At 42.3% G+C, this 15,137-nt stretch overlaps 1 protein-coding gene across 1 annotated transcript in view; it reads right to left on the bottom strand.

Annotated features, from left to right (window-relative positions):
• WDR36 (WD repeat domain 36) overlaps positions 1 to 12,297 on the bottom strand; it is a 55,540-nt gene extending 43,243 nt beyond the window's left edge. The window contains exons 1-7 of the mRNA XM_077290259.1: positions 11,922 to 12,297; positions 9,073 to 9,100; positions 8,608 to 8,708; positions 7,168 to 7,285; positions 3,498 to 3,630; positions 2,252 to 2,306; positions 65 to 197 (exon numbers count right to left, since the gene is read on the bottom strand). Coding sequence (XP_077146374.1) covers positions 65 to 197; positions 2,252 to 2,306; positions 3,498 to 3,630; positions 7,168 to 7,285; positions 8,608 to 8,708; positions 9,073 to 9,100; positions 11,922 to 12,080 — 727 coding nt within the window. The 5' untranslated portion in view covers positions 12,081 to 12,297. The remainder of the gene's footprint in view (positions 1 to 64; positions 198 to 2,251; positions 2,307 to 3,497; positions 3,631 to 7,167; positions 7,286 to 8,607; positions 8,709 to 9,072; positions 9,101 to 11,921) is intronic.
• Positions 12,298 to 15,137: the final 2,840 nt, after the last annotated feature.

Below are 15,137 nucleotides of genomic sequence, written 5' to 3'. Positions count from 1 at the left end.
AGGAAGGAGCTAAACACATATTTTATCACAACTAATAAACAATAAGGCAGAGATGTGAACTCACCGGTACGAAAGGATATTGAAGTAATAGGTCCCCAGTCTTGCTGAAAAGTCATTAATGTTTCATCAAATTTGATGTTGTGCAATACAATTTTACCACTTGTCAAACCAATAGCCACAACATCCACTGCAGGAGCCTGTACGTGGATGGGAGAACAAAAATCGTTAGCACAATACTACGTTTTTACCTGTTCATAAAAAGCTGCAGCAGCATCACAGAGAAAAAGTCAGAAAGAGAGCAGTGTCCACTGGAGGATCCGTCATGGCTTCTCTCCAAATGGTTGTGTGTTTTGGAAGAAATTTGTCATCCAAGCCAAGTTGGGAAGAAGCCAAAGAACAGCTCTAAGAAGACTCGTCTCAATAGGGCAGGGCAATTATTCCAATTCTTTAGGCTGGTTTGCTGTTTATCTACCGCACGCTTCTACTTTTGCTCCAAATTTTTTATTAAATGTTGCCCCGCTAATGTAGGTAAGGCTAATATTGGGGACTGACGTGACTGGCTCCGTGTGCTCGACTACATGGTGGATGAGTGCAGGAGATGCCTGTTAATGTCATGCACTACTTTGGTCCATGATAGGGCCAGTCTAGGGCATCACCCAATTTTTTGGGACCATGGACCATCAGCCCGGGTGTCAAATCTCTGGTGTGAACAGGCACACCGATTATTACTGGATCAATATGCTGACCTTTAAGTACAGACAGAAAATACGTCACCCAATCTGCAGGAATGTTCACACTGCTCCTATAACTCGCATGAAGATTCAGCAGAGAAAGCGCAGACTCGACAATACAGAATTCTGCCCGATCCTCACAGTTATCATATACAAGGTAATACTTGGCTGATGTCTATACTATAAATGCCTGATATTACACCACTCACATATTATCCTGAATATAACATCTGATACCTTATTTAAGTGCATACTATAGGTACAGATATTAAATGTGACGGGAGATTATTCTTTACTGCAGGAAAGCAGATATACCATTCACATTATTTGTATTACACATTGTTGCATAGATAATAAGGTTGAAAAAAAAATGTTCAAACTCAACTGAGTGATGGGAGAAGAAAAAGGGAAGGATACATACACAACCACAATGCATCATCCAGTCCTCTCCAAAACAGCTAATCGTTCCCTTCTGATCCCAACTGTCACTCAACCATGATGTTTTATAATTATCATATCATTTGTGTATTATACTGAACATTTTATGTAATATACTGTGAATATTGACAAATGTTATATACAGCATAATATCCAACTGGTATATCTGATGCTCTGTAATCATAGCACGATACATAACATCTTATATCTGATGTCTGTAGTCCTAGTATACCTTATTCCATTCTATACTGTATACTTTGTGGTATACTGTGCATGCGGACATTAGATGTTATATGAAAGGTAATATGTGATTATATAACGTGATTAGTTCCTCATACAGCACCAGGCAAAGGTTTGGGCGCTCCTGTTCATGCAATGGTTTCATTATACTTATTGGTATAGGCACATTGTAGATTCAGACTGAAGGCAACAAAACCATAACAAGGAATAAGGAAACACGTGAAACAAAACAGGATGTGTGTTACACCTTAAATTCCTCAAAGTACCCCTCACTCTGCTGATGGCTTTCCACACCCTTGTCAATCTCTCAAGCAGCATTATCAGGTATTCCCCTGGAATAACTTCCAGTGAACAAGTCTGCCTCGTCAACAGAACATTTATGGAATCATTGGTCTTAAAAGTGTTTGAGACCATCGAGTGTGTTTAGCAGATGCAGTGGTGGATACACTGTTCCGTATAGTCCATCCATCACTATGTTAAAGGGAATCTGCTACCCCCTGGGACGTGTATAACTTATTACTATGGGCATACAGATGACAAATGTTAAAATAGTCCTACCTGTATGCCTCATATTTGTGGTCTTGTTGTTCAAAAATCATCTTTTATTTCTTTATGCTAATAATTTCTTCCAAGCTCCAGTGCATGCAGAGCCTGGAAGAAAACTCTGCCGCCTGTCTTCATTTGCGTACCATCCCCCTTCCCAGCAGCGTCACAGTGAACTGTCACGTGTAATGGTAGCCCCGCAACGCCGCGCCCTGCAATAGTGCGATTATACAGTTCCTATTCCGCCCTGCTATGGGCATTGGATTAACAGCAGCTACAAATTATGGAAATGTATTTACCTGCTGAAGAACAGTCACTCCTGTTTGCCAACCAGGAAAGGTGAACAAAAGTTTGCTAAGAAAGAAAATGTATATAGTTCAATATCTTAACAGTAGAATCACAGACGGTCACAGTTTTTACGTACTGAAAAGCCACATGGACAATATTAAGAAAAAAACATCTGACATAGCTGGTCAATTAAAAGAGGTTGTCTTTTCTAAAATGCTACATTGTCCAAGATGAAAAACAATAAAAAAAAAAAAAACGCAAACCAAGAGCCTCATTTTTGCCTCCCGGACAGGCAAAGTTCCAGCAATATCGGCATTGTGTCCACAGGCTGTCATGTGAACGCTGCAGTGGCCGCTGACGGGCTGCAGACTTCACTGTTTCGATAGGTCATCACGTGGCTACTAGAGAGACACCGGTCTTGGAGGGGAGTATGTGGTTTACTTGATCTGATTCATGTTAGAATGGATCTGTCATAATGTTTAAGATGTCATGCACACAGCAGATGGAGACAGGAACAATTACAAGATTCTATAGCATCTGATCCTAACGTACAAATACTAGTCAACTATTGCGACACTGCACTAGCCATAGAATAAGATCCCCTTTAGTTGTGACATACGTCAGCCATACCGTTAAGATTCTTTAACCTTCTGGATAAGGCATAAACTTACCAATCCATAATTAACTGCCCTCAGATTTTGTTTGTTGTTTATTATACAAATATGCTTGAAACTAATATTTTCAGAAATATATGTAATAATGTCTTGGTGAACCAACATTCACATATGTAAAACACTTTGCTTCTAATGCATGACTAATGTAAAGCATGGAGTGCTGATTTAAAAGGGGTTTATGTGACTATACTATTTTTATTCTATGGGCTTAAGAACTAACAAGCCGGTAGTTGTTAACTACCCAGCACCGGCTCAGTGAGGCCACGGACCGTTCCGGTTGATGAGTCTACTGCTTCACATGAAAAAAAAAAACAGCTATTCTTCCAGGCTGCTCTGTTAGCCCGGCACGACGGTCATGCCGCTTGACTGCCAGCGTCATGCCGATTGACTTGACTACTTGGTCAACGTGACATCAATGGAAGCCGTAGAATCACTGGCAGAGGCTGTCTTTGACCGCTCTGAACTGGGAAAAATTGGTGGCGTGCAGAACAGGCACGTAATTTACAACTACCTGACTGTTAAGTTTTTAGGCCCATAGTAAAAGTGCCCTGGGGATTACTCTTTGATTGTAGAAATTTCTTACTTGGATTTCACGTTCCACAACTGAAGAGAGCCTTGCTGACATCCTAGGAGGATTTTATTCAAGTATGTGCTTGGATGCATTATTGCAGAAATAGCAAAACTGCTTTTGTCAAAGTTCAGCTGTAAATATTCCTCTGTGGGAAAAACAATATTTAAAGATTGTTAACTTAAAAAACAAAACAAAAAAAACCCAGTATATTCCCAGTGAATTTCAGCCATTACAAAATGGCCTGCTTATATCATTTCACAGATCTTATTCACGCTAAAGAAAGTGTTATTAAATAATATCAATGTCTTGTTTTTATTAAGCATAACAGAATGATTGTCTTAAAAGGGCTGGTATTTGAAATAACTGTCTTCTATTAACCATGGCTATCTCCAAGGAAATGTGTGCAAGTGCAGTCATCATTGCTTTGCATCAAAAGGGCTTTATAGTCAAGGACATTGCTGCCTGTAAGATTGCTCCTAAATCAACCATATATCCGACTATCAATTACTTCAAATACAGAGGTTCAGTTGCTGTGAAGATTTCAGAGCAGCCCCGAAAGATCAGCAAGTGCCAGGGCCATTTCCTAAAATGGATGCAGCCATGGGATTGGTTCAACATCAATGCAGAGCTTGCTCAGGCATGGCAGCAGGCAGGTAAGTGCATATTCAGTTAAGCGAAGGCTTTTTCAATGCAGAATTGGCTGGAATTGAGATCGGACGCCATGTCGCATTTGGAGAGCCCCTGGTGTGCCTAAACAGTAGAAACCCCCCACAAGTGACCCCATTTTGGAAACTAGACCCTTTATGGAACTTGTCTAGATGTGTGGTGAGCACTTTAACCCCCCCCGGTGCTTCACAGAAGTTTATAACGTAGAGCCGTGAAAATAAAAATCGCATTTTTTCTACAAAAATGATCTTTTCGCCCCCAAATTTTTATTTTCACAAGGGTAACAGGAGAAATTATACCCGAAAAGTTGTTATGCAATTTCTCCTGATTACGCCGATACCCCATAGGCGGGGTAAACCACAGTTTGGGCGCATGGCAGAGCTTGGAAGAGAAGGAGTTCCGTTAAACTTTTTCAATGCAGAATTGGCTAAAATTGAGATCGGATGCCATGACACGTTTGGAGAGCCCCTGATGTGCCTAAACAGTGGAAACCCCCCACAAGTGACCCCATTTTGGAAACTAAACCCATTAAGGAACTTATCTAGATGTGTGGTGAGCACTTTGAACGCCCAAGTGCTTCACAGAACTTTATAATGCAGAGCCATGAAAATCAAAAATCCTTTTTTTCCCTCAAAAATGATTTTTTAGCTCGCAATTTGTTATTTTCTCAAGGGTAACAGGAGAAATTGGACCCCAAAATTTGTTGTCCAGTTTGTCCTGAGTACGCTGATACCCCATATGTGGGGGGGGGACGACCACTGTTTCGGCACACATCGGGGCTCGGAAGGGAAGTAGTGACGTTTTAAAATGTAGACTTTGATGGAATGGTCTGCGGGCGTCATATTGCATTTGCAGAACTCCTGATGTACCTAAACAGTAGAAACCCCCCACAAGTGACCCCATTTTGGAAACTAGACCCCCCAAGGAACTTATCTAGATGTGTGGTGAGAACTTTGAACGCCCAAGTGCTTCACAGAAGTTTATAATGCAGAGTCGTGAAAATATATATTTTTTTTTCCCACAAAAATGATTTTTTTTTAGCCCCCAATTTTTTATTTTCCCAAGGGTAACAGGATAAAAAGGACCCCAAAATTTGTAGTCCAATTTGTTCTGAGTACGCTGATACCCCACATGTTGGGGGGTGGGGGTGGGGGGGAGGGGGGGAGAGACCACTGTTTGGGCACACATCAGGGCTCGGAAGGGAAGTAGTGACGTTTTAAAATGCAGACTTTGATGGAATGGTCTGCGGGTGTCATGCTGCATTTTCAGAGCCCCTGATGTACCTAAACAGTAGAAACCCCCAAGAAGTGACCCTATTTTGGAAACTAGACCCCCAAGGAACTTATCTAGATAAGTGGTTAGCATTTTGAATGCCCAAGTGCTTCACAGAAGTTTGACGCAGAGCCATGAAAATAAAAAATCATTTTTTTCCCACAAAAAAATGATTTTTTAGCCCCCAATTTATTTTATTTTCGCAAGGGTAACATGAGAAACTGGACTCCAAAAGTTGTTGTCCAATCAGTCCTGAGTACGCTGATACCCCATATGTAGGGGTAAACCACTGTTTGGGCGCACGGCAGAGCTCAGAAGGGAGCGAGCACCAATTGACTTTTTGAACGCAAAATTGGCTGTCGCGTTTGGAGACCCCCTGATGTACCTAAACAGTGGAAACCCCCCAATTCTAACTCCAACCATAACGCTAATCCCTACCCAATCCATAACCCTAATCAAAACCCTAACCCCAAAACACCCCTAACCCCAACCCTAACCATAACCCTAATCACAACCCTAACGCCAAAACACCCCTAACCCTAAACAAATCCCTAAGCCCAACACACCCCTAATCATAATCTCAACCCTAACCTCAAACCTAACCCCAACCTTAACCCTAATGCCAACCTTAACCCTAATACCAACCCTAACCCAAACCCTAATCCCAACTCTAACCCTAACTTTAGCCCAACCCTAACTTTAGCCCCAACCCTAACCCTAGCCCTAACTTTAGCCCCAACCCTAACCCTAACTTTAGCCCCAACCCTAACCCTAACCTTAGCACCAACCCTAACCCTAACTTTAGCCCCAGCCCTAACCCTAGCACTACCCCTAATTGGAAAATGGAAATACATAGTTTTTTTATTTTACCATTTTTCCTAACTAAGGGGGTGATAAAGGGGGGGGGGGAAATTTACTATTTTTTTTATTTTGATCACTGTGATACGATCTCACAGTGACCAAAATAAAACAAGAGGAAGAATCTTCTTCTGCCGGCCAGCACATCACGGCGGGCGCACTGCGCATGCACCCATTTTCTTCCCGGAGGAAGAAGCCGGTGGCCAGGAGGGGACAGAGGAGGACCCAGGGACACCGGTAAGTATGATAGGGGGATTCGTGGACCCTATTTCTCTGTCCTCTGATGTGCGATCACATCAGAGGACAGAGAATGACACGCTTTTTTTTCTTTGTGATCGCCGGTAAACTGCTATTTACCGGCGATCACAAAACGGGTCGGTAAAAACCGACCCCGCTCATGTCCCTTGGGGTCTCGGCTATCCCCGGCAGCCGAGACCCCAAAGATCTTCCAAGTGCCGGCCGGTGGGCGCAGTGCGCATGCGCCCGCCAATTTTTTTCCCGGAAAAAGATGACGGCGCCCATCGGGAGCCACGAGGAGCATCGGGGAAGACGGGTGAGTATCGGGGGGCTATCGGGGACCCCATTTCTCTGTCCTGATGTGCGATGACATCGGAGGACAGAGAAATTAAATGGGAAATCGCGTTTTGATTTTTTTTGTGGCCGCCAGTAAACGGTTATTTACCGGCGATCGCAACCTGGGGGTCAGTAAAAAACGACCCAAATCATGTTCTCTGGGGTCTCGGCTACCCCGGCAACCGAGACCCCAGAGAAATTCCGACTCCGGGGGGCGCTATACACTTTTTCCTTTTTTTTTTTTTTTTTTTTAAGTATCCTTAACTGCAAAAATGCATTTTACTCAAACACTCTAAATATGTAATTTTTTTACCTTGTGATTGGACATCCCAAATAATGACAGTATTGTTGGTATCCACAGATATTACATGATCACCAAAAGGCAGCACTAAATGAATTTCTGCATCATGACCTTTATATGTGTGGACAACCTGAAAAAATAAAAAATAAATTGCCAAATAATTAGTATGTTATGAAAAGATGAGATACACGTCACTCTGTAATAGTTGGTGCACAGAAAAGGATACCACTCCTTGAATCATAAAATATCAAAAAATTTTGGAACCCAAAAGGAAGTATATGCAAATTTTTTTTTTTCTTCATTTTTTGGTATTTTATGTGCCATGTATTATAACATATGGTGACCAAAAAATGTTTTATTTTGTTGAAATTAAAAACAAAATAAACTGTTCCACATGGGTTTCTGGAGCATAAATTACCATACATTACAATGTATCTGACAGACATATTTATAGTGATTTTTTGTTTTTGTAGAATATCTCCAGGACATAACTTTCTGAAATAAATATGGTGTTTATCAAAATAGATTTTGACCTGCAAAAAAATGTAACAATACAGATACAGTAGTGTATTCTGTTAAGTGATCAGAGGCTGTTGATTATTACATAAATATTATCCTTTACAAGCAATGTACCGTATTTAAATGATAGCATTGATGCTGCATCAGTGGCACCATTTTTTCAGCTGGATTCTGAATACTATGGCTGCATAGTCTTCTATAGATGCTTTGTTACAGCTCCATACAAACCGTGTGCTGTACAGTATAAAATGGCCATAGACACAAGGCTTAAAAAAAGCACAAAGAATACAGATAAGGCAATATAAACAGCCTCCCATGTCTGGATTCATATATGTGCTTCATGGTCCAAGAAAGGACTGGCTTTGGGAGTCCTAACCTAAACTCAACAGCCTCATATATGCCTATGAGAGTCAGGAGACCCACTGCCAGGTTGTACATTGCTGTCTGCACTCAAGACTGTGAAACATGGATAAACTAAGTTGTGGAGCAAACATAGTATTCAGCTCACCCTTGTAGGATTCCCATCGAGTTACATGTGAAGGAGAACGAGATCTCATCTCTCCTGGACGTGGAAGCAAGGTGCATGAATGAAGGTGAAGATCCAGCTCTGGTAAAAATTGTAGGCTTTATTAGAACATTTAAAACAATGGCATTATTGTGGCATGCCAAATAGGCATAGCTGGAGGTTTGGAAGGTGCAAGGAGATGAAACACTGGACACGTTTCAAATACGAATATCGAGTTTAAGAACACAGTGTTTCATCTCCTTGCACCTTCCAAACCTCCAGCTATGCCTATTTTGCATGTCACGGCAATGCCATTGTTTTAAATGTTCTGGATCTTCACCTTCATTCATGTGCATAAAATGAAGTTAGCCTAAAAGGGAACAATTATGTCAAGAAGTAACTCAAATAATTAATCAGATTTTACAAACCTCTTTGTTTCTAGCAAATGCTTTAAGGAGATTTCCATGAGATGCAAACACCAGCATGCGGTCTGCAGCAAGACAGCTAATATTTTCTGGAAGCGCGTTGCCTGAAAGTAGATATATTACATTATAGTTATACTGACATGGTGGATAAATGTCTGCAGTGCTAAAGGATCTGAAGATGAGCAACTTCACATTACAATGCACCGAAATAGCTTCAATAAAATGACCTATGATTAATTCGGGGTCTTCAATATTGAAAATTTCCATATGAACGCCATTTATATGTCTGCATACGGTAATACAGCAGAGAAAATAAATGTACATATCATGCAAGTGAAAGCCTGGAGATAGCACAATGAAAATTACTGAGGTTACTGAAAAACACAAAACATTTCCACAGAAGAATATAATCAGGTTGAACAAGTGTAAATTTTTTACAAACTGAGAAGTAATTAATTCTATACTTACTGGCAGCAACTTGACCAAGCTTGTTCACCTAAAAAATAAAATATAAATAGGGTTAACACGTAGGAAAAAAATCTGGAAGTTGAGTAGAACTGGGAAGGGGAGAGCTCGCAAGGGATCCGGTCACTGTGACTTGTCCACTTAGTCAATTGGTTCCCAAGATCCCTGTTTACAGTACATTGTTTTCTCTGAAACGTTACATTTCAAAGCAGCTTGAATTAAATAAATAACAGACCTCTTTGGTAACCTTTAAATTCACATATATCCTGCACACACCTTCATAAGGAATATGGACTTCAGACACAGGACTTACTGCATTTCTATGAAAATATGTGTGGGGAGACTACAATGTTTCCTTCAGCAAGGACAAATGTCCACAATTATACATTCCTTAGGGTTACAAGGCAGACATTTATACAAATTGTTTAAAGAGGTGTTCCACCTATAGATATACTCTACATTGTATATGCATAGAATAGCAAGAAAGCAGAGACCCCCAAATGATTGGAAAAAAAACTGGGGTCCTGTGCTTCCAATTGGTCCTTGAGTAAACCCGAAAGTGGTGATAGCTAGTGTCTCTAACATGCACACAGGAAACCTGCTATGAAGACCTGACTTTGAAAGAGTTTTCCATTTTGAACATAATACACTGCTCAAAAATATAAAGGGAGCACTTAAAACAACAGAATGTAACTCCAAGTCATTCACACTTCTGTGAAATCAACCTGTCCAGTTATGAAGCAACACCGATTATGAATCAATTTCTCCTGCTGTTTTTGCAAATGGAACAGACAACAGGTAAAAATGATAGGTAATTAGCAAGACAACCCCTATAAAAGAGTGGTTCTACAGGTGGTGACCACAGACCATTTCTCTGTTCTAATCCATTCTGGCTGTTTGGGTCAGTTTTACATTTTGTCATTGCTCTCACCCATAGAGGTACAGCAGCAAAAGTCAGTGTCTACAACCCACAGAAGTTGCTCAGGTAGTACAGCTCATCCAGGATGACACATCAATGCGAGCTGTGGCAAGAAGGGTAGTTGTCTGTCAGCACAGAGTCCAGAGCATGGAACAGATACCAGGAGACATGACTGTACACCAGGAGACGTGGAGGGGGCCATAGGAGGGAAACAACGCAGCAGCAGGACCGCTATCTACTCTGAGCAAGGATGAACAGGAGGAGCAGTGCCAGAGGCCTGATAAATGACTTCCAGTAGGCCACTAACATCCATGTGTCTGCTCAAACTGTCAGAAAGACTCCATGAGAGTGGTGCAAGTGTCCTTTGTCCACAAGTAGGTGTTGTGCTTACAGCTCAGCACTGTGCAGGCTGATTGCTATTTGCCAAAGAACACCAAGATTTTGCAGATTCGACATTGGCGCCCTGTGCTCCTCACGAATGATAGGTTCACACTGGGCACATGTAACAGACGTGACCGAGTCTGGAGACTCCGTGGAGAATGTTCTGCTGCCTGCAACATCCTCCAACATGACTGGTTTAGCAGAGGGTCTGTAATGGGGTGGGGAGGACCCATTGTGAGAAAAAAGCAGGTGAAGTGGGCCCTATGTTCCATCTGATGCATGACAATGCTAGGCCTCATGTGACTGAAGTGTGTCAGCAGGTACTGCATGATGAGGGCATTGATGCTATGGACTGGCCTACTCATTCCCTAGACCTGAATCCAATCGAACACATCATGTCTTGTTCCATCCACCAACGTCACGTTGCACCACAGACTGTCCAGGAGTTGGCGGATGCTTTAGTCCAGGTCTGGGAGGAGATCTCTCAGGAGACCATCCACCGCCTCATCAGGAGCATGCCCACGTGTTGTAGTGAGGTCATACAGGCACATGGAGGCCGCACACATTACTGAGCATCATTTCCTTGTCTTGAGGCGTTTCCACTGAAGTTGGATCAGCCTGTAATTTCATTTTCCACTTTGATTTTGAATATCATTCCAAATCCAGACCTCCATGGAATATTAATTTTGATTTACATTGATCACTCTTATGCTGTATTGTTCTCAACATATTCCACTATGTAAGGAATAGATTTGCAACTGGAATATTTCAGTGATTGGTATTTTAGTGTTCCCTTTATTTTTTTGAGCAGTATTTGTTAAATGGGTCGGTTCAAAATAACCAGTTCACAATGGGTACCTTGGGACCTCTGCTGTGGTTTGTGGACAAAGTAGGTTGTCCCCACTAACCACTAGTTTAGGGAAGGCAGTGGCTTTAGGATAATAGAAATTTACTAATAAATTTACACAGCTTCATATTTTACATGGTGAATGGTGGTGTCCTCATCTTGAGATATTGTATAAAAGGTAGAGCAGATGTTACGAAGCCTTGGTAACAAAATAATTCATATGTCACGTCTCTCCCTATATTTCTTTTAGAACTTAGTACAAATTAAACCGGTGAGCCAAAAATAACAGGATCCTTAGCCATGTCTGATCAAGTGAAAACATAATTTCTGTGCCTGACTTGTCAGATCACGCTCATCAGCATCGTCTACCTAAAAGTGTATGTAGTGATGGGCAGTCTGGATCTTTTGGATCCAAAACGAATCGCTATTAAATATGTATTCACAAGCAGGAGAACATTTACGGTAAAATCACCGCAGTTTCAGTGGGATCAGGAGTTGGGCACCATCACTATAACCCAGTAAGAGCTATTCAGGCACTGCAAGTGGCTCTCACAGGGGGGCTGGCTCTCACAGGGGGGCTGGCTCCCACCGACCATCAGTAAAGTCTGGGGACTACACAATCAGCCTTGTAGTGCAGCAAGTGCATCACGCCTATAGACAAGCTGTGTGTGCGCTATAAACCATCGGTGCTGCCATCATACTCACATTGTACGTATGGAACGTCTTCCCCACAGCAGTGACCAGGTAAAACTCCTTGTGCTTCTTGTGGTAGCGCACTACATGGGGTAAGTGATTACTGTACATGCCCATGGACCGGTACCCGGTGAATAGCACGCTTCCCCGGCCTCCTTTTTCCGCCGCCATGTTTCAGCAGAGCAGCAAGCCGGTTGCACCGTGACAACCACGTGGATGCAAGTAGTTGCCAGTCTCCACAACACAGCGCTGCACCGGAACTTCCGGCTGTGAGTGTCGCACTCCCATTCTTCCGCCGCGCAGTTCCCTGCACTTGTGATCCTCGACGTACTAGTTCCCAGGAGAGTAGGACGATGTTTCTGTGGCGCAGTGCATCTAGTTATTGCTCCATCTCTTACTAGTAGTGTTCCTGATATATAACATACATTATAATACACATTGTCTCTCCTAATGTGACCCTGGAAGCAGCCTGTGCCCCCCTATCCTATGCTGATATACATATAGTGTGCAGGGTGCACAGGCTGCTTCCAGAATCACATGAGGAGCTCCAATGTGTACTATAATGGCGTCCTGTTGCCTCATTTTTTCTAAAAATAGATTGCAACACTATAATGTAACACTATAAGTGTGAATTCACACTATGCAGGTTTTGTTGCAGAAATTACTGTGACTAAAATTGGTTCCATTCCTGCATGGAGGGGCTGGGGCTTTCTACAACTAAGGCCGGGGTCACACTTGAATGTGCAGCGTGAGAAACTCTCGCATCAATACTCAGGGACCAGAGTGTGTGGCTGCATGTATTTCTATGCAGCTGAACGCTCCGGTCCCAAGTGACGGCGGCGGTGCCGGGTATTGATGCATGAGTTTCTCGCATTGCACACGCAAGTGTGACCCCGGCCTAAAGCTGTAAGGCTACTTTCACACTAGCGTCATGCACTGCATGTCGCTATGTGTCGTTTTGTAGAAAAAACGCATCCTGCAAAAGTGTTTGCAGGATGCGTTTTTTCTCCATTGACTCGCATTAGCGACGCATTGCCACACGTCGCAACCGTCGTGTGACGGTTGCGTCGTGTTGTGTCAGACCGTCGCCACCAAAAAACATTGCATGTAACGTTTTTAGGTGCGTCGTGTCCAGTATTTCCGACCACGCATGTGCTGCCGGAACTCCGCCCCCTCCTCCCCGCACCTCACAATGGGGCAGAGGATGCGTTGAAAAACAGCATCCGCTGCCCCCGTTGTGCGGCGCTTCCACAGTATGCGTCGGTGCGCCGCAACGTCGCATTGCGACGTGCAGTGCATGACACTAATGTGAAAGTAGCCTTATACAGACCTATTGGATTTTGACCAAAATGAGGGCAGATCATGTGGCGCATATAGCGCACAGCATCATATATTGACCACGCCTCTATCGACACCTCAATTCATCCCCATTTACCTTTACATTCTCCCCAGACAGAAGGAGATGTAAGAGGGGCAGTGACAGTGAGGGACATTCAGCAGACACCGGAGACTGCAGGGTGTAGGACCAAATCCGGTACTCTCCGCTGTATCTGGGACAGATAGGACTAATGACGAGTGTATCGGATCACAGGACTCTGGTCCAGCGTGCAGGTCAGTGTTACCTGGCGGTTGCAGGTGTCCACAACAAACTACTCAATAACAATCTTCTCTATTGCATGTATGCTGCATTTTTTATGCCGTTTCTTCCTTATTTGATGCTTTTTCCATGCTCACATTTGCACGTTTTTTCAGTGTTTTTATCTTGCGGAAAAGCTTTTATTTTGCAATTGAAAAAGTATCTGCATTTTTTTACATGCGTTTTTTTAGGCTTCACATAGAAGCCTCTACAGAAAAAAAGCATCAAAAAGGCACAGTTCAGCAGCGTCTTCAGATGCACAGGGGACACAGTTTTTATCACATTCACTTTGCTTGGAAAGGTGAATACAGCAGAATTTCTGTGCAAAAAAGGAACAGAATAGAAATAGCATTTACGCTACATGTGAACACAGCTTTATTATCCAAGCAAAGTGGATATGATTTCTTGAAAACTCTGCCCTCTGAACTTTTTTTCCACTTCCTTCCTTGCTTCTATGTGGAGCTTAAAAAAAGCAGTAAAAAAGTTTACATTTTTTGGCTCAGAATGAAAGCTTTTTCTGAGTATCAAAAATGCTGCTTCACATCTGCACCAAAAACACATCAAACAAGGGGAGAAGTGCATAAAAGAAATGCAGCAAAAATGCAATAATCAGAGTAAATTTTTAATGTGTCATGCGGTGCGGACACCTGCAGAGAAAAGCAGTACAAAAAATGCAGCATATATGCTACATGTGAACACGGCCTGAGTGTTACATTTTTATTATATTATGGGTTTCATAGAGAAAAAAATCTAACATACCATTTACAGATAACCCTAAATAATCTGATCTCTGTGTTGTGCAGGTCTTTATGATAACAACTCAAAGGCCGGGGTCACACTTGAGAGTGTAATGCGAGAATCTCGCATCAATACCCGGCACTGCCGGCGGCGGTTCGGAGCATTCAGCTGCATAGAAATACAAGCAGCCGCACGCTCCGGTCCCGAGTGCCGGCGGCAGTGCCGGGTATTGATGCGAGAAACTCGCGCAATTTTCTCGCATTGCACTCGCAAGTGTGACACCGGCCAATTATATCAAATATGTCCATGTTATTTGCCGATTTCTGATGTTTATTATTTTTTTTAAATAGCAAAGTGAACATTACATTATTGTAATTCATTTTCAATATTTTTTAGTAATCTTATAGGAAGAAAAAAATATTTTCCAGCTAGAATACAGGGACATACAGTAGATATACAGTGCTATGTACAGATGTATCTATATGTATCAGTATAATGTACTTGTGGGGTCAGAGTCTGCAATGCACCTTCAGGTGTACAATAGAAAATTCCCCCACACTTGTCATTGCAAGCTATTGCTCATCATACTAGCTACTTCCTGCAATGATGTTGTGGGAAGTAATTGCAAGGCAGACCAGATCATACAAAAACAGAGAAAATTGCATTTTTGCATTATTTTTTTTTAGTACTTTTATAAGAACAAAAAAATCTGACTTTTTCTTCACTTAACTTCTCTCGCTGACAACTTTATCTTTTATAAAGTAGAAGAGCGAACAAGAGGATATGCCATCTTGTACCTAATTCTTACCAACAGGGAGGAAGTGGTTGGATATCCCTCCTTGTGAGCAGAAAAA

The sequence above is a fragment of the Ranitomeya variabilis genome, chromosome 1 (genome assembly GCF_051348905.1).
Source record: "Ranitomeya variabilis isolate aRanVar5 chromosome 1, aRanVar5.hap1, whole genome shotgun sequence".
Taxonomy (NCBI): Eukaryota; Metazoa; Chordata; class Amphibia; order Anura; family Dendrobatidae; genus Ranitomeya; species Ranitomeya variabilis.
Note: the sequence above shows the minus strand (reverse complement) of the source record. Positions and strands in the feature narration are given on the sequence as shown.